A 26,942-nucleotide genomic window follows, 5' to 3' on the forward strand; every position below is an offset into this window, starting at 1 on the left:
GAACTTGGGACTGTTATGTGTTGTCTTTCATTATCTCTTACCATGCTGGATATATAGTGGCCTTAACTGCGCAGAGGTGACTTTATAGTTGAGCTGTAATGTTCTAGTTTCAGAAATCTCATCTCTTAAAATTGTTTTTAAAAACTGTCGTAAAATCTTGATAAATATACATTTAAAAACAGATGTGAATCCGCCCCGGGAAATAACCTACCTCCAGAGACCGAAATATCTTCCGAGGAGTCTGACTCTGATATCTATGAGACAGGGGTTTCTATCTCTAGCATGGCAAGTGAGACAGATGAGGCGGCAGATGTAGGTGAGGGTAGTGAAATAAGTACAAGTCATAAACCAGTAGTAACAACCCTGGAGGTATCTGACAGTACAGTCTTGGGGAAAGCAGGGGCACCTGCTCAAAACACCACGCTTAAGAAAAAACAGGAGAAAAAAAGAATAAGGCACAGAAAGCACTGTCAAACATCCTATGATGAAACCACAGACCCTGGAAGTAACACGGATCATGCTAAAACAAGGTTTAACCACACACGCAATGGTCCAACCACAAGAGATCCGGAATCGTACAGCCACCATATGGGGGATCCGGAAGAAAATACCCCACTGCTAAATGAAGATAGCAGTGGAACGGGAAAATCAAGGGAGCCATCATTGAGCGAAGTATTAAACTCCATCAAGCATTTTCACAAAGACGTTAAGAATGACAGCAACAGGAACCTCGCTGCCATACAAAAACACCAAGGAGCCATCCAAAAAGTAGACCAAACATGCTCTGAAATATCGAACAGAATGGCGTCTGTGGAAACCCGCGCAGAAGACCTAGAGACTCATGTCTGTAAACTTCAAATGCAAGGAGCAGAGCATGAAGGAATCATCAAAGATTTGATGCAAAAAGTTGAAGATTTAGAAAACAGAGGCAGGTGAAATAATCTTCGCTTTCTTGGCATCCCCGAAGGCATTGAGGGAAATGATCCAAGGGGCTTCATGATCAATTTGTTAAAAACCGCTTTTCCCGAACTTGAAACTTGGGACATGAATAGCGAAATTCAACGAGTACATCGCTTCCCCTTGGCACTCCCTAAGCACACCCATAAGACACCCCAATATCCAAGAGCAATGCTGGTCAACTTTGGGAATTTTAGACTAAGAGAGGCTATCTATGATATCGCTAGACCTTCAAATAAAAAAGAATTCAAAGGCTTCTCCTTCTTCGTGCGCCCGGACTTCGCACACGCTACAGTTGAACGGAGGTGGAGGATGAGGCAATTGATTACCCCATTTGAGCAAATTGGAGCAACTGTATTCCTACAAAACCCGGCACGCCTGAAAGTAATACACAAGGGCACTACTAGAAGTTTTATTAGCGAAATCCAAGCCGAGTCTTACCTGAAAGAAATCTCGGAAAGAACTAAGCAAAATATTGGGAAATTATAAAAATCTTGAAAACAAACAATCAAAGATATAGGGGCAAATGTATGAAAGAACAATCTGATCAAATCAACTAGGTCTTGTCTGTTAAACAAAGGGGGAAAATATATTTTAGCATAAAGGATGACTCACTTTCAAAGAGAAACAGGGTATCAGTATTCTATTTACCCTAGATGTACTTACTCAAAAACCGGGTCGCGGGGCATGACTGAGGCACACTGCCCTAACTGACACACACACCTGGGTGCCCTATTGCCCAGGACGTCTCAACAGGTGAGGGGGGGAGGGAGGGGTGAGCAATTGGAGGGTGGGGGTGTGAGGGCAAGGGAGGGGGGGCAGCAGGGGGGAAGAGGGAGATGGGGGGCACACAGCACACACAGCACGGCATATATATTTTTTCTTGGCTTAGCATTAGAGATAGACAGGTACACAGAGGGAAATTTTGTTGTATTCTAGATGAGTTGTAGAATAGCCTCAATTAATGTCTGCGGTTTGAATGATCCTCAGAAAAGAATTCGGGTGACCGCAGTGCTTAAAACAATGAAGCTAGATATGATATGCTTGCAGGAAACGCATGTCGAGGGAGGAAGGACGTACTTGTTAGACCAGTTGGGCTTCAATCTCCTGGCATGCACAAGGCAGGGGTCTAAGACAAGGGGTGTTGCAATACTGGCCAAAGGGAGGGATAGCGTAGTGGTTAAGAAACTTGAAGACCAGTGGGGCAGGTGGGTGATAGTTGAAATAATGCATAATGCACAATTGCCTCGGTCTATGGCTCCACCGAGGATGACCCAGAGATATTTGAATACCTTGACGCAGAACTAGCGCACTGGCCAGAACCAATTATATGTTGTGGGGATTTGAACATTAGTATGCCCTCTGGCAGTGGAATACAACTAGGGCAGGGATATGCTGGCAGGAAAAAAAGAGTATTTCGAGCTGTCACAGCCATGACACAAAATAACTCACTCTGCGATGTGTGGGCAGGGCTTCACCTGTCGGTAGATGGCACCACGTTTTACTCCGCACCGCATAGGATCTTGGCAAGACTAGACTACTTTTTAATTTCAAACTCCCTGTTGGCAAGATCTAGAATCCAGAAATATCCAAGGATTATATCAGACCATAGTCCTCTGGTCCTGGCGGTAAACTTAGAGGGGGTGGCAGACAGAGATAATGGCTGGACATTTGAAAGAGCACTCCTGAAGGATACAGAATATGTTGTGCATATGAATAAATGGATACAAGAGTTCTGGGAGTTTAACAGGGAGAGCGCGTCAGCGGGGGTTGTCTGGGATGCATTCAAGGCGGCAATCCGGGGGGAAACACTGAGTTACACTTTGTCTAGACAGAAGCGGGAAAGAGCTAGGGTGGAACAATTAGTTAGGACAATTGGACAGGCAGAGGAAGAGCTGTGCTCTTTAATACAGCAGAATGCGCCACTGGAGATGCAGCTACTTAAAATCATTCAACTGAAAGCAGAGGCGGTAGAGGAAATCAGCAGCAAGGCAGCAGCAAAATATTTAGTTAAGAAGGAGCAAGCATTTGAACTTAGCGAAAGAGTCGGGCATATCCTGGCAATCCGAACCAGACAGCAATTGGCATCAGGGAAGATTAAGGAGATCATGGATAATCAAGGGACACTTAGGAGGGATACAGAGGGAATCAGAGAAGTTTTCAGACAGTTCTATGCAGACTTATATTATTTAGAAGATGGCTATGGAGGAGTAGGTATAATGGAATATCTTGACCAGAGCATAGGTGAAAACGTCCCGCACCTCTCGGATGAAGATAAGGCAACGTTAGAAGCCCCGATTGCCCTAGAAGAAGTGCTTAAGGCAGTAGGTGATCTTCCAGCTGGGAAAGCAGCAGGCCCGGATCTGCTGCCAGTGGAATTTTATAAGACATTTCAAGGGGTGATTATCGGTGAGATGTTGCACGTGCTGAAGCAGGCCCAACAGGGGAACTCGATCCCAATGTCTTGGGCAGGGGCAGATGTCATTGTCATTTTTAAAAAAGGGAAGATCGCTACAGCCCCAGGATCTTACAGGCCAATCACCTTGATGAACGCCGACTCAAAAGTGTACTCAAAGATATTAGCCAACAGACTAGCAAAAGCGATTGAGGGCTTGGTTAGTGACACCCAGCATGGGTTCATACCTGGGAAGGGAACCACGCAGCATGTCAGGCAGGTAATCACCCTGTTTGACGCCACAGGGGTCCCAGGGGATCCTATTGCAGCTCTTTTTTTAGATGCCGAGAAGGCGTTCGATAGGGTTTCCTGGGACTATCTATGGGCAGTACTTATCCGATATGGGTTAGGTGCAGGATACGTCAAAGCGATTCAGGCACTTTACGCAGGACCAACTACCAGGATAAAGGTCAACAGGGGGTACACAGCCTCTGTGCAGATTCACAGAGGGACTAGACAGGCGTGTCCTTCGTCACCTCTACTATTTGCCCTGTACATGGACCCCCTGCTTAGGAGGTTAGAAGCCAATATTAACATACCGGCAGTGACCATAAACCACAGGCAATTTAAAACATTCGCTTACGCGGATGACATAGCAATCGTTTCCTCTAATCCCACACTGGCTATACGAGAGATAGAAGCGGAAGCCCAGCGGTTTGGAGAGGCTTCAGGATATAGAATAAATAGGGAGAAGACCCAGATTGTCAAAAACTCATATGCCGTGTGCAGTGATCACCGGGTAGTGAAATCTGCCGTATACTTGGGGGTGGAGATCACCGCAGATCTAGATGACATTGGCCATAAGAGGTGACATATTGATTTTGACAAAGTATCCTCAGATCTGGTACGAATGAACAACTTACATTTAACTCTCGTAGGATGTACGAATGTGATCAAAATGATCATTTTGCCAAAGTTTTTATACTTTTTTTAGGGCAATCCCATTGTTTTTTGAATCAAGCTGGTTTAGCAAGTTAGAGGCGGTTCTGAATAAGTTTATATGGGCCCATGGAAAGACAAGGAGGGCATATAGATTCATTTCTCTCCCCAGGGATAGAGGAGGATGGGGGGCCCCAGATTTCAGACTGTACTACTGGGCGGCTACATTACAATATATTCAGGGATTAATAGGAGGGGGAGGGCTGGGTCCAAGGATCACAGCCAATTCCACCAAAGTTTATGCCACTGTTCTCGGGATTGAAGCGGAGAACGCATTTCTTAATCGTTTGGACTCATCATACTTTAAAAGGACACGATTCAAGACAGTACATGCTGCATACAAAGTATGGGAGGCCTTTTTGAAGAGAGCGGGATTAGGAAAATATATTAGATATACTCGGCTCTATAAAAACAGATCCCTCCCCCTAGAAATCCTTTCAGATTCAGTCATGGCAGAGTGGGCAGGGAAAGGGATTAGAAAACTGGGTGATTTGATGGGCCCCCAGGGGATTGTTCAATTTGGGGAACTGCGGGATAAGTTTAATATAAGTAGGAACAGTTTTTTTAAATTCCTGCAGGTACGCAGCTTCTTGTGTAATATACGGGGGGAGTGGCAGGATTTAATAATAATTGTATATTGGACCTGATAGGAACAGGAGGGGGGGTGACGATCCGCAGTGTATACGCAAATCTGGTTACTACTAAGCCAGATGATATGGAGAAGCATGGTGGTAAATGGGCGAATAAGCTGGGGATCGAGATGACTAGATTTCAAGATTCCCTGGAGCTAGGTTGTACAGTGTTGTGTTCAGCCCCGCTGCAATCTCAGCACTACAAAACGCTCTTCTCTCTCTACTATACCCCGGCTGGAATAGCTCAGTGGGGCGGCACTTCAGGGACGACGTGCTTTCGTTGTGCTGCACCAGAAGCTAACATTATACATATCTTTTCTACATGTCCGCAATTGTATATGCTGGTTAAAAGTATTGAGCAATTCTTATCACAGGTCACAGGGGCCAACATTGTCCTTACTCCAGAGTTAATGTTGTTAGGTGTAGCAACAGAATATAATAGCATGTACGAAGAGTTTCTATTCGTAGCTATGGCTGTTTTAAGATTGTTGCTCGCTAGGACATGGCTGGAAAAGACTCCCTCAGCTATGCAGCATTGGCTTGCTAGTGTTTTGGCGGTTTACAATCTTGAAAAAGGGATATATGAAAGGAAAGGTAAAAGGGGTAGGGCATTAGGTAAGAAGATTTGGAAACCATTGATGCTGTGGAAAGGGGATAGGGTGGAGATATAGTGGAGGGGTGCTAGTAATGATATACGGGTAGATCCTGCTCTGAGCTAATGGAATATACGAGCAAGAGTTTTTCCTTTATGGTATTTACGATTGATTATGCTAAATCATTTTCACTTTTCTTTTTATTTGGGAACAATCTATTTTGTATGGATAAATAACCAATGTGTGTACCTTTTTACTTTTTGTATTTTATTTTATTTACTTATTTTTTTCTCTTACTCTATCTGCTGTGCTGTGCTATATGTGAAAAAACCTTCAATAAACATAAAAAAATAAAAACAGATGTGAAATTGTGTGCAATACCATGACTCATTTCTGGCTGCATTTATGGGAAAGAAAAGAAGTAATTATCCCCTCCCACCCCCAACTGGGGTGAGATTCAGGTGCGCTCTCTGATATCTGAGGTTTTTCCATGTATGATGACCTAGCACGGCCATCTGAAATGTTTTTAAATGGCCATCTACATTAATATTGTGAGTCTGCATGCCACTTCTTGCATTGCTATTTTTCAAGTTTTATGTGCCGATGGCAACAGAAATTGAACAAATGCTTAGTAGGTTGATAAAGGTAATCATTTACACCCTAGTCTCACACTGTGCTTTTGAGCAAGACCCACATAGATCTTCCCACGAAGCAGCAATTAACTCCTTGTATGGACTTTTATGGCACATTTTGTAAGACTTTATTTCAGAGTCTATCTTTTGAGTACCTTTTTTTATCTACTTCCAGCTCAACAGAGGTCGACGACATGATTAGAAAATCCACAAATCTTCTCCTGACCCGAACATTGAATAACTGTTTACAGACTGTGATTAAGAGAAGGAACATTGGACTGACTGAGGTATGGAGCATAGTTTGTGAGCCTCCTTACATTTCCCTGTGTGTAAATGTGACTCTATGCCTCTATGATGTCTCATAACAGTATCTCCACCCTTGTCGGCAATATCCAAGTCTGTCTACAAGACCTCCTCCTGTGAGGGCAGGCTGAATATTCTTCATAAAGTCATTTAAATCTTGTCACCTTTTGCTTGATAGCATGACACTGAGTGAATCAAACAATCTTGGTGTGGATATTTGTAAGACAAGACCGTTCCATACTTCTAATCTGAATTAACCGGTATCTGAGGTTTGCTTCACACATTCCTTCATAGCATTAAAAATTGTAGATCTGAAACTGTGTTGTGACAATCTGAATCTTCGTAGCCTTCTTCGGATCTGCCGTTTCTGCTTAGGTGTCAGTGGAAGAAAAGAAGGCGTCTGTGTGCTTTAACTCCGCTTCCACAGCCTTTTATGGACTTGTTCACAGACCAGGCTGGTCCTAAGGCCCTCAGAAGTGCTCCATTGTGTTTGGTGCTGTTTAAAGTATTATCAGTCTGTTGTTCTGCAGACCATATGGATTTTATATGATGTACCTACGGACTATATGCCATGCACACTATTTGTATTATCCTGGCTGGGCTTCGCCCATTGGTACGTTGGAAAATCAATAGCATTTGTTAAAATAAAAATATAAAAAAGTTCTCCATTGTCTCCTTTTGGTAGCTTGACCTATTTTAAAGGTTGCCCATTCAGAGGATCTGTGACGCAGATGGAGGAATAAATAAACAATACAGAACATTTCAGAGGTAAAAAATCAAAGTTTGGTAGACAAATAATGAAGCAATATTGTACTAAATTCCACAACAAAAGTTAGGGGTGGAAGTAGAAGAATGCAGGGTGAAAATAAGCTTAATTACTCAATAGGAATTTTTGTTTTTGTTTTTTGCCCTGAAATAAATGGGTGCTATAGAGTCCAAGTGAAGTCTGTTCATAAATATTCCTGATAACTTTGCAGACGATTCGCAAAGCCATTTGTCCACATAAGTTTTACTATGTTATGAGGATAAATACCTGTAAATTCTCAGTAGGTCTCCAGCGTACACGCCGGAAGGAGCTCTGTTCATCACAGAGGAAAAGGTCTCGTATTATTACCGGGAAGGATATGGCTGCCGGTTATTTTCTTTAACATATCCTGCACCGAGAGGGTGCAATGCACCACAGATTTTTTTTATTTATGCCTGATTAAACTTGCACTACCACTAAATCCTCGTTTAAGGAACTTCTCTTTGGGAAACACATCAAGGATACATATATTTTGAATGGGAGGAATTATTTCTGGACACAAGATATGTGCAGTCTTAACTGTGTGTCTCACAATGGACTCAATTGAATCCCATTCAGGACGGAAATACAACCGGATTTTAGGACCTTCACGTATTGAGTATAGCCCTGAAGAAGTTGCTGCGCACAACCGTAAGCGCAACGAAACATGTGTTGACTAAAGCTGTTGTGTATCAACTGATGCTCATGTTCCAGCAAAGACTCAAGCTTTTGTCACACTAATATTGATATAATTGGGATACTGTTAGCGCGTGCAGAGGACTGTTGTTCTGTTTCACCAGTGGATATCCACACGCTGGGGAGGAGAATGGCTCTCCCTACCCTTATGCACCGCAATCCTCACTCAGTACTAGAGTATACTTACCTGCGTATTGCCCAGAAGCGCCAACACCCTATAGAACCATCTACCAAGCAGTTCCTGTAAATTCTCATTCAATGTTCAAAACAGATGTTTTCACAGTTGGGTTCTAAAATTGTGAGAGCTGATCTGATCCCTAGAGAGACGATGTGTGGTTTGCAAAAGAAAGATGACGAACGTCCAAAGCATGCCACTTTATATGTATACAAAGCCTTTCCAAGGGCATTCCCACCATGGAAACATTACGATATTTGCTCCCTTTAGGGACAGAAGTAAATCTGTATCTAGGGAGGGAATTGTGGGAGGAGGAGGAGGAGGAGGAGGAGGCGGAGGAGGAGGAGGTTGGGCGGGGACCGGACACCACAAATATAGATGTGGGCAAAAGGGATTTCTTCATTTAAAATATTTTTCCTATGGAGGGTAAAAATCAAAGCACTCTTTTTATAGGTATTTACACGTGTACCTGTACACAATGTAAATGTAAGTATGTATACATGCTAACAAATGAGATTACTCTTAAAAATTTGTGACTGGCCTTGAAACTCTGTTGTAGGTCTACTTTTAGCATATTATATGTTTATTATGTGAATCCGTGCAATACTGGATATCAGAGTGCTATAAAATACCATGATTAGTAGGATACAACCAACTGCATGTTAATAAAAGATGATAATTTTTACAAAAGGAAAATGGTGCACTTTAATTAGTCAAATTGGTTTTGATGTGACATCTGTTGAGGCATATCTGACATAGGAGATTCCTGGGTGCTACTGTAAAATTAGCAATAAAACACTCTTATAGATCTTTAATTTCAATAGCTAAAGTTGCACACTAAAAAACAGTACATCCAAGTGAAAGCGGACTAGTTTTTGGTACTTACGCTTACTTTGCACAGTTGTGAACATCATTTTGCAGTGTGTATTTAAAGGGACAATGAGGTGTACGGTCTTTTTCCTACTGCAAACTTCTCACTACTAAGTTGTATTTACAGGATCTGATATTAAGCTTAAATTTGGTGGTCAGATTTGCCGTATTGTGATGGATACCTCACATTCAGGCAATGGTATATACATTATGAAAGTCGCATTTCATTCTGATGTGTACTACTGCCTGCAGATCCTTTGGAATAATTCAAGGCATCTGACGCGGACCCGGAGATCACTCTCTGAGGAGTATTTCCTCATTTAATTATGCAGTACCATGTCTCTACAAAAGAAATCAGGGATCTGATAGAGCCTTCTAGCCACAGATTGATTACCTTAGAATTATCCCCAGGTATCAGCCTGGATCCTGAAATTTTTCATGAGTAGTACCCCTGCACGCTGGTAGGTGACATAGTTCGACTTTGAGTGGCTTTATCCACTCCGGAAGTGATGAGTGCAGTGTCTCTATAGGCGACACCCCAGTGCACTGACGTTAGTACCTTTCTTTTCATGCCTGTCAGCGCAGATCCTGAGAGAGCTACCCCCAAACATTTTTTTTTAATGTCTTTTTTGACTTTTTGTCAAAGTTTTTTTAGACTGGTCTGTGGCAGAGTTGTCAATGAGGAAGGCTGGCTTCAAGCCCTGTGTTGCCTGTCACAGGTAAATATCAGTGATGGCACCTATACCTAGTCTATTTTTGCTTCCTTGAGCACGACCACGACCTGCATCGATTGTTGTGCTATGCACCCCAATGCCTTGAGGGAGCAATCCCCTCAAGCGCCTTTCCGCTCAATGTGGGACGCCACAACGGTCTCAATCCCGGTTGAGAGGAAGGTCCTGGGATCAGTCGCGGAGCCATAGGTCTTCGTCGAAGTTGTCCCACTGCGGTAAGGCCTACAAGAAGAAGAGCAAGAAGTCGAAGAGATCTTCAAATTCACCCCGTCCATTGTAGTCATCTGACAAGATGAGGCAGCATAGTCATTAGAGGCCTTCCTTCCCTTCAAGCTCCGTCCCATATCTCTCCCCCGCCTTCCAACAACCTCACCTCTCAGCCCCCCAAACACCTAGACATACTGCAATTAGAGGCAGCTGTTCTTTTTACTGAAAGGCGCTATGGAGTTAGTGCCAGCTCAGGAAAAGGGTCTGGCATGTTACGCACCTGACTACTTGGTGCCCAAGAAGCACGGCGGTCTGCCTTTGATCCGGGACCTAAGAGATCTGAACTTCTACCTCCGGAAGGAAAGGCTGAAGTTGATGAGCCTGGCTCAGTGTTGCTGATGTTGGAATGTGGAGACTGGATTGTGTCCCTCTACCTGCGTTGATGCGTATTTACTCATTCCTATCCTGCGATCGCACCGGAAGTACTAGAGTTTTGTAGTGGGTTCTGCACACTACTAATTTGCAGTGCTTCCCTTTGGTTTAACATGGGCTTCTTGAGTCTTCAGGAAGGTAATGTCAGTGGCTGTAGCCCACCTCAGAAGATTGAGGACAATACCTGGATCAAAGCTGGGTCGCCAAAGGTGGTTTTGTGCCATTTTGACTCCACAGTGTCCCTACTGTTCGACTTTGGCTGTTCCATCAATGAACCCAAATCTCTCTGGCCCTCCCAATGAATAAAGTTCATAGGCTCGGGCCAGTACTGTTCACCACTCTGCTTTGAGCCTTTCCTCCCTCTCTGGGGATTGCCGACCTCAAGGAGATGGTTCTACCCTTCCAAAATGGCATATGAGTTCCAGTTCTGAAGATCCTGATATTTCTAGGTCTGCTAGATTCCTACATTCCCCAAGTCACACATTCATGTTGGCACATGAGATCCATGCAGTGATACCTCTGCAGGCAGTGGCTACAGTACAGGTAAGACCTGCTAGACGCCATTGTGATCTCCCCCAGCATTGCAAGATAGGTGAGCAAAGTGCAAGCTCTTTAGTTCACATACACCCTTTAATTCCTTTTTCCCTGATAAGCTGGTGTCACAAAGCAGGGTTTCTTTCCTGCCAAAAGTTGTGACACTCCCAATGTTTTACAGCCTCCACCCACCTCATCCCATTAAGGAGGAGGAGTAGTTGCTCAGGTTGGATCCTAGGTGGCCAGTCAACTAATACCTGGAAGACATATGGCTCGATGGCCTGCGCTTGTTGGGTACTGTAGTGCCAAGAAGGAGAAAACAGTACAGAAGAGGACCTTTTCAAGTCTGGTCATACTTTGTATCAACTGCTATAAACTATGGGACCCCGGAGGTTAAATGTAGGAAGCGGAGCAGGGGGAATAAACCAAAAACACACAAAGGAAGCCTCTACCTCCTATAAATTTAAAGTGTGCTATACATCATATGTTTTCATTGACCACTCTTGCTTGACCATCGCAAATATAGACATCGTTCAGAGAAATGTAGCCATTGCTTAATTTGTTTTTTTAACTTTTCTATACAAATGCATTAATACATTCATAAATACATATCGTGACTAAAAAGATCAGACCCCATTGCTCAACTCTCCCTCAGCAACATGCAATCACCTTCATATTCATACAAACCCACAAATACATAAATCACATGTATACCACATATGCATTCTTTGTATCAAAGCGTGTTACACTTTGGCCACTATGGGTCCTCCGGAAGAGATGAGAACCCATTCCACCAAGGCCAAATCAGACACTTCTGCCTTTGCCAGAGGCGGCCCCCCTAGCTGATATTTGTAAGCCAGCGACATGGGTGTGCCTACACTTTTGCCAAGCATTAGTGTCTGGATCGCATAGCACGTAGGGACAGCCACTTTGAGAAATCAGTTTTCCAGGATTTTCTTGTCCATTCATGCATCAAACCCTCCTCCTGTGCATGGTATTACCTGGGAATCTATTCTACAGGCGAGGAATCTGTAGGTAGAGGTATCCATCAGAAATCAGAATCTTTGTGGTGAATAACCTTATCTACTTGCAGATTCCTTACTGACCCACCTGCCTCCCCGTTTGGTTGTGTAACCGAGAACATTAAAGCGACTCCAAAATCTATTTTGGTACTGAGCTACTCTTCGATTTCAGTCTGTCCATTCGCCTCGAGGGTTGGGAAAAATGGATGGAAACTGAGGTCCTCATGCCAGGGTGGGCATATAGCATGGGTTCGTTGACGGCCTCTGATGCCACTTCCGGCACCAATACGAAGTCAGATCCCTTCCAACCATTTGAGAGGTTTGAAGTTTTTGGATCAAGTCTGACACCTGGGATTAATCTGCAGGTAGATAGAGTATCTACCAGTAAGATCTTTTTCATAGGTAAGTAACCTTTTCATGTCAGCAATCATTCACCTCATCTTAAAGTTATATGTTGCACAAAAACACTAGGTCAAATCCATGATTTTTCATATCAAAGAATTGCTGTGGTTGAGCTTGCATTATGGAAGATAGAGACCATAATCAGGATGGGAATAAGGAGGCACATGCCCATCCATGCTCAGAGATTTTTCTTAAGGCACATAATGGATTAAGTAGTGGTGATTGTATTATTAGCTGGTGATCTTTGGCAACAGTACCTGTGGGAGTGAGTGATGTCTTGGAGGATAGGACAGGAGTGGTCTGCAGGTGGCAGTAGTTCAGAAAGGTCCATATCAGTAGATTTGGTGGTACAACGTAGCCTCTAGTAGCCATACAAAAACTACTATTTTCTGGACATCAAACTGACCTAATCGTCCACTGCTATAAAGTCGAATACCAGGATTATGTTACTTTATGGTGCTGATGGTTTATGATATAATCATATGTGATTCAAAGTTTAAGGTCTGTTACCGCTTTTGATATGAAACCCTCAGTTTCCATTAGATGTCAGTGTAACTCAGACTGTCTGGATTGCTTCCCTGCAGTTAATACTCGAAGACCGCTTTTTATTATCCTAATCTTTAGATATTGAAGGCATGTCCACATCCTGGAGTGGTGTTTGAGTAATAATAGTACTTCCCATTAACTAAAATTAATATTACCATCTCTGTCTTCACTATTCGTATTTTACTAAAGTGTGGTTTGTTCAAAAATGATTGAGGCTGTATAAAACATAATGAAAGTATTTCACATTGAAGAAAAATAAATGAAACATTCAATACATATCTAGTACTGACAAGTACAATATAGTTACAAATAAGCCACAAATTCAACAGACAATTACAAGTGCTAACTATTTAAGCCATCTCCTAGCTGGGTAGATCAGATACAGAAATTAATTCAATTAATCAAAACTCCACCTTTCAGTGAAATATGTCCCTCAGCCCATCCCTCTTCAACCTTTACATGACATCTCCTCCACTGACGACTCCCAACTCATCCTCTCCCTGACAAACGACCATCAAAGACAGGTTCTAAAGTTTCATGAAGGATGCGGCTGTCTGGATGAACAACAACTGTCTCATACTCAACACAGACAAGACAGAAGTACTCCTCTTTGGGAAAGGCAAGGATACCCTGTGAAACAACAAATGATGGCCACCTGAGCTGGGTCCTACCCCAAACCCACCGAATTTGCCCCGAACCTCGGCGTCATCCTCTACTGCCAGCTATCCATGAAGAAACAGGTCAGTGCAGTTTCCTCCGCTTACTTCCTCACTCTATGAATGTCAGGAAGGTCTTCAGATGGCCAACCCAACACCAGGCGTACTCTCACACAAGCTCTCGTCACCAGTAGACGACTACAGCAACTCCCTCTACATAGGAATCATCGCCCAACTCATAAGGAAACTCCAGACCATCCAGAAAACAGTGCCAGATTCATTTCTCGACCTCCCCAAATAAACGCACATCACCCGCATCATAGGAAACTCAATTGGCTACCAGTCGCAAAGAGATGCCAGTTCAAGCTGCTCACCCATGCTTACAAAGCACTACACAACAAAGACCAGCGTACCTCAAAAAACAAGTGAATTTCCACCAATTTACCAGGGAATTCCACTCCAGATCCCTCTCCCTAGCAACTACCCAGCACATCCAACGGGCAGAGACAAATCCTACTCCCACCTGGCAGCTAAGCTCCCCCTGCACCTCAGAGCCTCAACATTGCTGCAGCAGTTCAGGAAGGACCAGGATATTCAATCTATAGGAACAGGCAGCATGATCCCAGAGCATGAACCCACAGCACCTGCGACCCTCACGGGTGTAGCAGCCGCTCTATACAAATCCTGATTGATTGATGTGTTGCCTGTGATTTATAGAGAAACTGCAACAGAAATGTTATGAGTTTTTCAAATGTAAAGTCGATGCGAGGTTTGAGAGATAGTTGTACTGCTTTCCCACTTGTAACCTTTGTGTTTTTTCTTGGTTGGCTTTTCATTACTGCTTAACCCCACCAGCCCAGTTTGCTTAATTAGGATAATCAACTCTCCATAGGAAGGCTGTTATTCCTCGTCATCTAATTGCATTAATGAATATTCCCTCTAAAAATCACAGGGAACCATTAAATGCCTCCTTGTGGTCTGTGAAGCTTGTCCTCTTTTTTGTTTCTCAAAATTAAATGGCCTTTTTATTTCATGGTTCTGAAAACACATTTGGCATAATAGCACCTTTTCATTTTTGGAACTTGGGAAATTCTTTTTTTTTTTAAGTAAGCCACTGTTTGGAATACTTTGTAAATTGAAGTGTGTTTTTGTATAGCATGCCACACTAAGTTGATATGTCTCCATAGTGGCAGCTCTATACGTTCGCATAGGAATTTGTTTAATTTAGGCAGAATAAATGTTATTATTTAGTTCACTTCCGACTTTGCTTTCTTCTCTTTTGTGTCTTAATGGTGTTTTGTTCGCCTCCTCTTCACACCAGCCCTCATTTGCTCGTCTCCATTACCAAATTGTCCATTTCTGACCCATAGGCCACAAATACTGCTGACTGTGGACACCTCGGGCTTCTCTTTGAGCCTATTTTGAAGTTATCATATGTGTTTTCTGGTTTACGCTTTTTTCATAACTGGACAATGTATCGTGTGTACAAATGTTATTGTTTTGCATTTATTTACATTTTCGGGATATCTTTTTGCTCCTTTTTGTTTCTATAATGTCATTAAGCGTGCTATAAACCCAGTTCTGACATGTGTTCCACATAGTAACACGCCATCTTACACCTGCCTCTCAACTCTCTGTTGTATTGTGATTTTGGAGAATGGCATCATGAGGGAATTTATTTCTGTTAAAATATCTGTTGTAAGAATAAATATGATTACTGATTTGGACTGGTATCAGGTGACTAGAACTATTCCTCTTAATGAGACTCTACAAGGCGTGCGGGTAAACTGAAGGACAGCATGGATCACTAGAGCTTTTGTGGGGCTAAATTGTATTAAGTTAGATGTATTCTCAAGACCGCAAGATCTGTCTAAACTCACTTGAATGGCAAATCCTTGATTCAGGAGTAACACTTTGAGTAAACTCAATGTAACATGGCCTACGTTTCTGAATTTGTATGATGTGCTTTATTAAAAATGCTGTTCAGCATGCTATATTATGGATAAGGGCTCCCGTCGCTTTTATTCTGTACTTTTAAGTTGTCGATTGCTTTTCAAATGAATTATTGTTTATGTATTTTTTACTGAAATTAGTCATTATTTTGAAAAGAGTTTTAGGATTTGTAGATGTTACAAATGCATTCTTCACAATGTTACTGAAAATGTCGTTCCCTCACTTGAAATGTTGTGTTAAAAAACACAGCTAGCTGCACAACATGCCGCATCACCATGGGAAGTGCTCCCTGTCCATGGAGTTTGATTCTAGACTGTAGTATTGCAGTAACTCCTAGTGTTCGGAGGAATGCAAGGTGGGCTGGTGTTTTTAAAAGCCTAACCCTCCGAGGCATGTATTCCTGAGATCTTCTCCTGCGGAATGCTTCAGCCATTGTTCATCTCTGCGATATGATGATGCTGGTACTGCTGTCCTGGTGCATCACAAGACCCATCGCCACTGTTGCCTTTAATTCGACTTCCCAGTAGACAAGACCTAGATCTGAACTCCGATGGGAGTATTTCCCGTCACAGCCTCCTGCTGGTCCTGTCTACCAAAGACGGGTGCCCTTGTTGTGCTGTGCGGGGAGGTCAAACGCCCACAGTCCGCCATACCTCTATTTTGCCCAGTGAAAGAAGATGTAAGCTTCTAACTTCATCAATCATTATTTTGGCATATTTTGCAAGCTTGGCATTCATTCGGAAAATGAAAACAAGGAAAGACTGCGAGACATTATCTTTCCCCTTCATTCTCCCACCCACCGAACACCCATTCTGTCTCGCACGCGGGTTTTTATCATAGATGTTTACTCTAAGGAAGACAGGTAAGTGAAGCTTTAGGTGAAGCATCCCAAAATGTAAATGCTTGACATAATTCCAATAATGGGTCACACTAACTCTGCGTGATTCAGAGCTACATGTGCACGCATGTGTGTGCGAGGAGGGGGCCGGCTCACGTCTGGGGAGGGACCATTTTCTTTGGGGGTTTCCTTCTAAACAGAAGTACTGTGCTAAGTACACCTTTCAACAGTGATGAAAGGGGGATCTATTGAAACAACTCTGAGCCGCTGATGAATGTGGCGGTTTTACAATAGAATCTGTCACTGCTGCTCTACTAATGAGACCTGTGTAACTGCTACAAATGATGGACAGAGTGCTGAATGATTCAAACACTCTCCCCCAGTCAAGAGATCTGGGTTAAATCCATCGTTCTTTTGCCCACTGCGCCACTCCCGTTTGGACCCAGCCATATGCAAATCAGTCTTGACCCTGTGGCTCATGGGAACAGTCCAGCCCGACCTGCCAAGCCAGGTCCTCCCTGGACCGGAAACAAGCATCCTGGGACCGGTTTCGGGGCTGGACTGTTGATGGATTAAACCCAGATCTGTGACTAGGGGTGAGTGTCTGAAAAGTTTCCGTGCTCCGTCCATCATCTCCTAGTGTTTGCTTTGTAGTTATGAGACCGGCTGATGCTTGCTTTATAATAGTGATCTCTCGCCCGGATGTCCATATTTCACCCGACACATTGCTCCCATTGTAGATAATTCATTTTCTTAGTCGACTTGTGCACACCATATCAATATTAGTCCCTATTATGATTGTTTTTGTCTTTTAGTTTTAGTTTCAATGAAATATCAGTTTTTTTGTGTGTTTTTTTGGATCAACTCTTTTTTTTAATTAATTTGGTCTGCTGTATCCCATCACCTACGTCCTCTGGCCTGCGAGAGGGAGATAAACATAAAGCAAACACTAAACCACTATCACCTTATCAGTTACCACCCTCCTATCCCTCCCTTGATCCTGCCAAAAGAAGTCGAGTCGGGCGTGTCCCCTGCAGGCTCAGTAGGTGTTAGACTAACTTGTGTTATTTATTGCTTCCCAGGCATCTGTGAACCGCCCTTCGGAATTATTTGTGCCACCCCAAGATATTTGAAGCATGTTAATACCCTAAATTCATTGGAGCGTGGTGGCCTTGATGGCTCCCGTTGGACCCTTAAAGATTAAAAGAAATATTTTAAAAAGGAGGCTGCGTCTCATTGGGATTCCGCAAAAAGCTGTTGGCCATGCGGCCTACGGTGGTGCAAGGCATTGCCTGCTGCCAACCCCACTCTGCGCATGACTGAAGGCCATGCAAGCTTGGAGTTGGCATTATGTATGATTAGAAAATACCACTGTATGTTAAAAAACAAAAAAACATTATCTGGAAAAAAACAATGTTTAAGTGATGTTAGTTAGGTGAGAATGTCTTTAAAACATACTGTTTTAAACAAAAAAAATTGAAAACAATTCGTTACTTGAGATAACTTGAATTAACTATACCTTGCACCCCTGCCATGCACAATGTTGTCATCAATTAAGTCATTTCCGATGGTGTACTGATGTTTTCAATGGTGTCACGAACGATGTAATATGTGAAGTAATGAGCAATGCAGGGCACTATTGGATATAGTACAGCTTCCATCTTAAAAATGTTACAGACACATGATCTAATGTTGTACTGGATCTGCCTGCAGTATTCCACACTCTAGACCACACCACTCTTCTGACTCTGATCAGGAGATCAGTGGGCATATGGGATTTGCTGACAGTTACGTACTGGAAGCCTTCCTTTGCCAAAGAGAGACTTGTGGCTGGAGCTGAAAGTGCAGAGTTTCTGTCAGTGGAACACGGTTCCCTCGGGGGTCTTGTCTACCTGTCTTTATGTGCCAGTCCCTTCCTCCAACTTTTGAAGGACCTAGGTGTGGAATTCCAAAACTATGCTAGAATGACAAACTTTTGGCAATGTACAGCATTTAATGGTGAGCAATTGGCTCATTCTGGCAAAATGGAATTCCTCATTGCTGTCAGTAGTTAGTGTCTGAAGAAAACAAAGCATAGTATACGATATCGAATCAAGAATGCTAGCTTTACTGTCCGTTATAAGGTCACCTATCCTTCACTCAACATTGCACCTTTTAGTTTCATAAGATGCCTTCTTCCATTCCATTTGTTTGACTTTATTCATTGAGGTAATCAACAGCATTTCCTCTCCGAGGAGGTCAGAGTGGTTTTTTCCCATCCTTCCACTTTATCTCCAACTGCCACTGGAATAAACTGCTCACAGGTCACAGTGGTCTTCTATGTGCTAGGAATCACCACTCTGGGCCTGGATACCCCTTAAGTTGTGTTTTCCCAAAAGTAGTTATACTTTTGCGTGTCTTTCAAGTTAGGGGTGGTTTAAGGGTTTTCCCTTTGAATCTCAGATATCTCCCCAAATTGTAGGCCTATCTACCATGGGGCCTTGGAATGTAGATCTTAATCTTTAGTTGGGTCATGATCTGGCGGCTAGAGGCCAAGTGTCAAAACCTCTCTCTCCAATCTATCTCATTTGGCCCTCAAATAGCAGAGCACTGTTGTTCTAGTGGTATGTCCATGGTTTATGGCTGTGACTGGGTAATTCAGAGATGTGCTCCCCAAACCCTGGTGTCCACCAGAGCCAGGCACCACGCCACACAAGACTCTTTGAGCATAGAAATATCCACATTCTATAACCAGCATTTCTACGTGAGTTATGCCAAAACCCCCTTTACTACTGGAAAGGGTTGGGCATGGCAAATCTATTGATAGGAAACATGAAGCTGCTCCACTGCAATCCGCTATTGCAGCCGGAAGCAATGTCAACCACTTCTCCATGTTAACCTATGGGAAGAGTAAGTCTCATAGTCAGTGAAAATGCACACAGGTATAACTCACTACCTAGGCGCACATGCACTAGTGCGCACACAGACCTGCATTGGCAGGTCAGACACATGGTGCCCCAGCACCAGGGGCACAAGTGCGCCCTCCTGAGTCTGCAACGGCAAGCTGGACATGGGTTTACTATTATGAGTGTCAGTGCACACTCACAGGGTCTGCACACGCAATCTCAGGCAACATAAGTGTGGGTGCGCACATACCGCTGCCTGCTATGGCAGGCTGCTCATGAGTTTACTCACAAAAGATGCCAGTGCACGCACACCGGTCTGCGAAGACAAGCCAGGCATATGAGCTTACCTAGGCCGTAGCCCCATAAAAGTTTGCGCACACCACCATGCTCGGGCCAGCCAGTCACAGGTTGGCCTCCTTACAGGTGCAATTGCACACACCCGTCCTGCGACGACAGACTGAGCACCTTGCTATTAGCACCGTGGGTGCAAGCACACAAACACAGGACTGCAACTGCAGGCCTGACCCTAGTGTTAGAACACTAGGGATGCAGTTAAGCCATAGGCGCCAGGGCACATTCTCAAGCCTGCAACGGCAGGCTGGATACGTATTGAAAACAGCATAAAGGTGGGTGTGCAGACCAAAGCCTGTAACATCAGGCTGGAAGCAAAGTCAACAACCCACAGGTGAATGTGCGTACTCCCCGGTCTGCGTTGGTAGAACAGCCCTTGGTTCAGGGCATGTGGGCTGCTGAATTCATATCTATAGCATAGATCGCCGCCTAGTGTTGGGTCCGGATGATTGCACATTGTTGTCCTGGAAGAGTCTTCGAAGTATCACGAGATAGGTGGCTCCTCCCCTGGACTACAGTGCGCATGGGCATCGACTCCATCCCCAGATTGTTTTTTTCCACCATTGGGTTCGGATGTATATTCGACATCTCCAGTTCGGAATCGAAATAGACTATTCTTAAGGCCTGAAGGCCTTTTCCTATACCGTCGGTATTGTTTTGCGGTCGGTGCCCAGCTCTGTTCCGACTCAGTTCCCGAGTCGGACGTCCAGAGGAGTCGCGTGGCTCTTCGGTGCTCGAGGCCCAGTCGACGCAGCAAGACTTTCGACGACGCATCATGGAACGGAGTCCGTTCAAGAAATGTCCCGGGTTGGGATCTAAGTACCCACACATCGACGTCCACCCCGTGTGCAACAAGTGCCTGTCGCCGGACCACGATGAAGCCAGCTGTATGGCTTGTTCCAGGTTTCGATCGAAGAAGACGATTCGACTTCGGCGCGTGGCGCGCCAGGAGGCCCGGCAATCGGCCCCGGCACCGGTGGACATCTTCGACAGAGAAGAGGCAGACGAACAGGACGTTCATTTGCAGATTTCCCCTCCGGCGGAGGAGCTAGACTACGAATACGACGCGGACGTCGAAGTGGTCGAGGACGAAGTCGTCGACGAGGTAGGAGACGACAATGAGGCCTACGGGGCCACCGGAGATAGCTCATGTGAAGATCTAAGCCCCGAGCGAACAATTACTGAGGCTCAGGTCGCGGGATCGCCACACGGCCTTACCCAAGACCTTCCACCCCAATCCACGGCCTCGCCTACGGGCCCGGCTACGGACACTTCTGCGGAGCCTACCTTGGTGAAAACGAAACCGAAACCTTCGGTGTCGACGAAAACGAAACCTATGGAGACGCCGTCGAAACAGAAGACGTCTGTCCCTCCGGCCGCCGCCTCGTCTTCGGACGCGTCGGGGCAGCCAAAACCGAAGAAGGCCGTCGACCCGGGGAAGTCGACCAAGGGCGCCGAGCCAAAGTCGGGCAAAGGTGCAGAGTCAAAGTCGGTCAAGAGCGTCGAGCCAAAATCGGCCAAGGGCGTCGATCCGAAGGCTGGGGCCCAGCGCCCGGTTCTCAAGTGCACCGACAAGTCAACGTCTGCGCCAAAAGCCGTCGGCGCGGAAAAAGGGCATGGTGTGCCGAAGAAGCCTGATCCGGTGCCTCGGCCGGATAAGAACAAGGCATCGACGCTCGAGTCTTCACTTGCAGGTGGACCGAAGACGTCTGTCGGGTCGACGAAACTGTCCGCTTCCTTTACGAAGCAGGTGTCAGACTCTCTACAGCGCATCAGAAACAAGGCTTCCGCGGCCGCACCGAAGGATGCCTCCACGCCGAAGCCGGCTGCTGCAACGCCAAAGTCTTCGACACCAATCCTGTTTACGTTGCCGCCGAAGGTAGCGCCAAAAGCCTTCGGACCACGGTCGGTCGCCGAAGCGCCCGTCCACGGGTCTACGGCGTCAAAGCCTCCTCACCCGCTTGGGAGCTTGAAACCTCGGCAGCCCTTGGTGGAGGAGCAGTCGGAACACTTTATCGACGCCGACACAGGGAAACTGACCCTCTACAAGAGGAAAATCACGGCAACCCAGCCTTTGGAGTCATACACCATTCCTCTGAAGCGCAAGAAGCCTGCTGTGGACTCCCCTGTTCTAGTGGAGCCTCTTGCTCCACAAACTCCACCAGTGGCTACACCCTCACCCACCTACTCAGATGTAGAGGGTGGAGGTGGTGACGACGAGGAGTATAATTTTCCTGCCAACACTGATCCTGAGGATCACCAGGACTCATGGGCAGATGCAAGTGACCCAGTGGATCAGCATACTGCGCAGGACCCTCAGGTCTACAATGTCAAGCCCTCTCCTACGGAGGATTCAGCTGCATTTAATGCTCTAATTGAGAGGGCGGCTAAGAACCACGACGTGGAGCTCCACGCTGACCCTATCGAAGTGGACTTCCTATTTGATACCTTTTCAGCAGCAGAGAAGACTGTCAAGACTCTCCCCATGCTAAAGGGGGTTCTGAAACATGCCGCAGACATTTTTAAGGAACCCACACGAGCCAGGGTGATCAACCCTTGGATTGAGAAAAAATATAAGCCGGCACCTGGCGACCCTACCTACATCAAGGGCCAGTTGCCATTGGACTCTCTGGTAGTTTCTAATGCCCGGAAGAGGGCGAACTCCCAGACCACTGGTGATGCTCCTCCCCCAGACAAGGAATCTAAGGTGCTGGAGGCATCAGGGAAGAGGATGGCGGCTCAAGCAGCCAATATCTGGCGTATTTCTAATACCGAAGCACTTCTAGCCAGATATGACAGGGCACACTATGACACGCTAGAGACCCTGTTGCAACATCTTCCAGACCAGTACAAGGAGGCAGCTGAGATGCTTATTCAGGAAGGGAAGCTTATCTCCAACGCTTCTATTAAATGTGCCCTGGACGTGGCAGACACCGCGGCCTGAGCCATTAACACCAGTGTCATGTTGAGATGTCAGGCTTGGCTCAGAATCTCCGGTTTCAAGCCGGAGATACAAACCACCATCCTCAATCAGCCAGTCAACCCGGATAGGTTATTTGGTCCAGAGGTGGATACCACCTTAGAAAAGATCAAGAAGGATACCGAGACTGCGAAATCCATGGGGGCTCTACAGTCCCAGCAGTTTCGGAGCGGTAATTTTCGTCGCTCAGGCAATAGAGGTGTTTCCAGAGGCCAGATGTCCCAGCAAACGCAATACAATAAAGGTGAGGCGCAGTCCTCTTACACCAAGCAAAGTAGAGGCGGCTATCGGGGCAACAGCACCAAGGGCAGAGGTCGCGGAAACAACAACTCCCGCTCCTCCGCCACCAACAAACAGTGACGCCCTGTCAATGCCCCCCGACCATACTACACCTGTCGGGGGGGAGACTCCAGTAGTTCCTGCCAGTCTGGAAATCCATCACCACAGACAGGTGGGTCAGAAAGCTTGTCCAATACGGTTATTGTCTGGAGTTAACATCCACTCCACCCAACATGCCACCAAAACACCGTCCTATGTCCACAGAGCATTTGCACTTATTGCAGCAGGAGGTACTCGTCATGCTGCAAAAAGGGGCAATCGAGCTTGTGCCGGTGGAGGAAGAAGGCACGGGAGTGTACTCCCTGTACTTCTTAATCCCAAAGAAGGACGGGTCCCTCAGACCCATTCTGGACCTCAGACCCCTGAATCAGTTCATTCTGTCAGAACACTTTCATATGCTCACACTGCAGCAGGTTCTCCCGTTGCTCAATCAGGGAGACTTCCTCGCAACCTTGGATCTCAAGGATGCCTATTTCCACATTCCACTGCATTCATCACACAGAAAATACCTCAGGTTCACCATTCAGGGTCGGCATTATCAGTTCAAGGTCCTCCCTTTCGGGGTGACCACGGCGCCCAGGGTGTTCATAAAATGCCTGGCGACAGTGGCGGCGCATCTCAGGAGGCAGAACGTTCACGTTTACCCTTATCTGGACGACTGGCTTGTCCAAGCAGTGTCGGCCCAGCAATGCGCCGCCAACATGTCCCACACCATTCACCTTCTTCACGATCTGGGATTCTCACTAAACTACCCGAAGTCGCACCTGCAGCCAGCCCATGTGCGGCAGTACCTGGGCGCGACTATAAATACTCTGGCAGCCACGACTCAGCCAAATCCTGTGAGGATCGACAGCATTCAGTCACTGGTCCAAAGGTTCAGACCGCAACACTCGCTTCCAGCACCAGTGTTCATGCAGTTGATAGGCATGATGGCCTCCTGCATCTTCATAGTCCCGCACGCGAGGCTACATATGCGTCCGCTCCAAGAATGCTTGGCTCGTCAGTGGACTCGGGCTCAAGGACAGTTGAACGACCTAGTGTTGGTGACCGGTCGTGCATACAACTCTCTGCATTGGTGGAATCCACACAACCTTTGCAAGGGCCGATCGTTCCAAGAGCCTGTGCCGCCGATTATCCTGACGACTGACGCATCTCTCCACGGTTGGGGAGCTCATGTACTCCACTACACGGTGCAGGGACTATGGACTACGCAGCAGAAGAAGATGCACATCAACTACCTAGAACTGATGGCGATCTTCATGGCATTGAAGTCATTCAAAGTACATCTGTGCAACAAAGTCGTGTTGATCCGGACGGACAACATGACAGCCATGTACTACATTCAGAAGCAGGGAGGGACACACTCTCCACAGTTGTCTCATCTGGCTCAGAGCATGTGGAAGTGGGCCAATCAGAGGAACGTCTTCCTCATGGCGGAACACCTTCCGGGCAAGGACAATCAGATGGCGGATCTGCTCAGCAGACACAGCCACCAAATGCACGAGTGGGAGATACACCCATCAGTACTCCGCCCGTACTTCCAGCAATGGGGTCATCCGGAGATAGACCTGTTTGCCACAAGGGAAAACGCAAAATGCCAAAGCTTTGCCGCCAGGTTCCCTCACCCACAGTCGCAGGGCAATGCGATATGGATGAACTGGTCAGGCAGATTTGAGTACGCTTTTCCCCCCAGCACCTCTCATACCGCTGGTGGCACGAAAGCTAAAGCAACACTCGATGACACTCATCCTAGTTGCTCCAACGTGGGCACGCCAACCATGGTACACCACGTTTCTAGAACTATCCGTGGTACCGCATCAAAGGCTGCACCTCATACCCAGGCTTTTGACGCAGAACCGTGGCGACATTCAGCATCCAGATCCGCAACAGCTCAACCTGGCGATCTGGCTCCTGGAGTCTTAGAGTTTGGCTACCTTGACTTGCCTCCTGAATGCATGGATATCATACGGGAGGCAAGAAAGCCCACCACCAGAGCTTGCTATGCAGCAAAATGGAAGCGATTTGTCATTTACTGTACTGAGCACAACATCAACCCGCTAGATGCATCCACTCCCAACATCATCTGTTAATTGTTACATCTTTACAAATGCAATCTAGCATATGCTTCCATTCGGATACACTTATCCGCCATAGCGGCTTATCTCCAAAACAGGCAGCATCTCTCCGTTTTCAAAGTGCCTGCCATTAAAGCCTTCCTAGAAGGGCTAAAGCGGGTCATCCCTCCCAGGACCCCGCCAGCTCCTGTATGGAACCTCAATGTGGTCCTCACCAGGTTGATGGGCCCACCTTTTGAGCCTCTACATTCATGTGAGATTCAGTTCTTAACGTGGAAAGTGGCTTTTCTCATTGCCATTACGTCTCTACGACGTGTTAGTGAGCTACAGGCGCTCACTGTACAAGAGCCATTCATTCAAATTCACTCCAACAGGGTGGTGCTGCACACTAACCCTAAATTTCTTCCTAAAGTGGTTTCGCAGTTTCATGTCAATCAGACCATTGAACTGCCCGCGTTCTTTCAAAACCCAGAGACAGTAGCCGAAAGAATGCTCCACACTCTCGATGTCAAACGAGCTTTGATGTGCTACATCGATAGGACCAAACAATTTAGGAAGACACAACAACTCTTTGTTGCCTTTTCAGCCCAGCACAAAGGCAACCCCATTTCCAAAGCAGGTATAGCCAGGTGGATCGTTAAGTGTATTCAGATTTGCTATCACAAGGCTAAGCGCACTTTAACGGTCCCCCCCAGGGCCCACTCCACCCGCAAGTTGGGGGCCTCCATGGCTTTCCTTGGTAATATCCCTTTGGAAGATATTTGTAGAGCAGCCACATGGTCTACACCACACACATTTACTAAACACTACTGTGTAGATGTGCACTCCAAGCAGCTGTAGGGCAGGCTGTTCTTAAGACACTTTTTCAGACGTCTGCAGCTGGCACAGGTGGACGCCGTTAATGGAGGGACTGCTATTTATTCTATGCTATAGATATGAATTCAGCAGCCCACATGCCTCGAACTGAATACGCTACTTACCAGTATGCATCTGTTCTTGGCATGTAGGGCTGCGGACATTCATATCGCCCTCCCTCCTCCCCGGCGCCTGTAGCGGCTTCAGAATTTACACTTACTCTTAGCATGGTCATCGCTCACGCTGTTACACTCCATCTTCGCCACAATGGCTAAAAACAATCTGGGGATGGAGTCTATGCCCATGCGCACTGTAGTCCAGGGGAGGAGCCACCTATCTCGTGATACTTCGAAGACTCTTCCAGGACAACAATGTGCAATCATCCGGACCCAACACTAGGCAGCGATCTATGCTATAGATATGAATGTCAGCAGCCCTACATGCCAAGAACAGATGCATACTGGTAAGTAGCATATTTATTTCAGAACACTTTGTCAGCGCCTTTTCCTAGCCTGTGTAGGAAGGTGCGTGCACTTCCATACTGCCTTGACAGTGAGGACGTGCTCTGAGCTCTAAGATCACACAAAAGTATCAGTGTCACCCCAGGAGTATCTTCTAGGAACAGACTGACTCCAAGGCAGGGCAAGCCCCACGCAGGGGTGCCTCACTACTTGGCAGTGAACATCCATATGTATCCGCCCAGCCTTCAGCCTACCACCCCCCACGCCCCTTCAGGGATTCCTGGGGGGAGGTGGGGGTGCCATCATGTTATGAGATGACCCACTCAAGGTTGACTGAGGCGTAAGCGATGCCAAACTACACAGGGGTGCAATCGCAGGCCCTTTATATGGTTGACAGGCTATCTGGTGGGTAGCACACTCAGTTCTACATCCCATTACTAGCCAATGCTGTTCCCGCCCCTGGTATGTGGTGTGCCTGTTTACCGGGGCACATGGAGGTACGGTACTTAAACCCATCTTGGTTGCACCCCCTTCCTAATGCGGGCGAGGCGGGCACGCACATCTTCCCTCTGCAGTACAGGGAGGTGGTTCACAGATTTCTATGGACATGCGGAGAGTGTCTGCAAAGACTAGGAGGAA

The 26,942-nt window shown here is 46.1% G+C and overlaps 1 protein-coding gene and 1 long non-coding RNA gene across 9 annotated transcripts in view; one reads left to right on the forward strand and one right to left on the reverse strand.

The window, feature by feature from the left end:
- Positions 1 to 26,942, forward strand: part of EXOC6B (exocyst complex component 6B) — a 1,580,787-nt gene that overhangs the window by 609,701 nt on the left and 944,144 nt on the right. For both annotated transcript variants that reach the window (XM_078674493.1, XM_078674492.1), the window contains exon 16: positions 6,384 to 6,495. In XM_078674493.1, the coding sequence (XP_078530619.1) occupies positions 6,384 to 6,495 (112 nt within the window). The remainder of the gene's footprint in view (positions 1 to 6,383; positions 6,496 to 26,942) is intronic.
- LOC144817728 (uncharacterized) overlaps positions 1 to 26,942 on the reverse strand; it is an 891,613-nt gene that overhangs the window by 495,706 nt on the left and 368,965 nt on the right. The gene's annotated exons all lie outside the window — the stretch shown is intronic.

This window comes from Lissotriton helveticus, chromosome 2_1 (genome assembly GCF_964261635.1).
Source record: "Lissotriton helveticus chromosome 2_1, aLisHel1.1, whole genome shotgun sequence".
NCBI classification, from domain to species: Eukaryota; Metazoa; Chordata; class Amphibia; order Caudata; family Salamandridae; genus Lissotriton; species Lissotriton helveticus.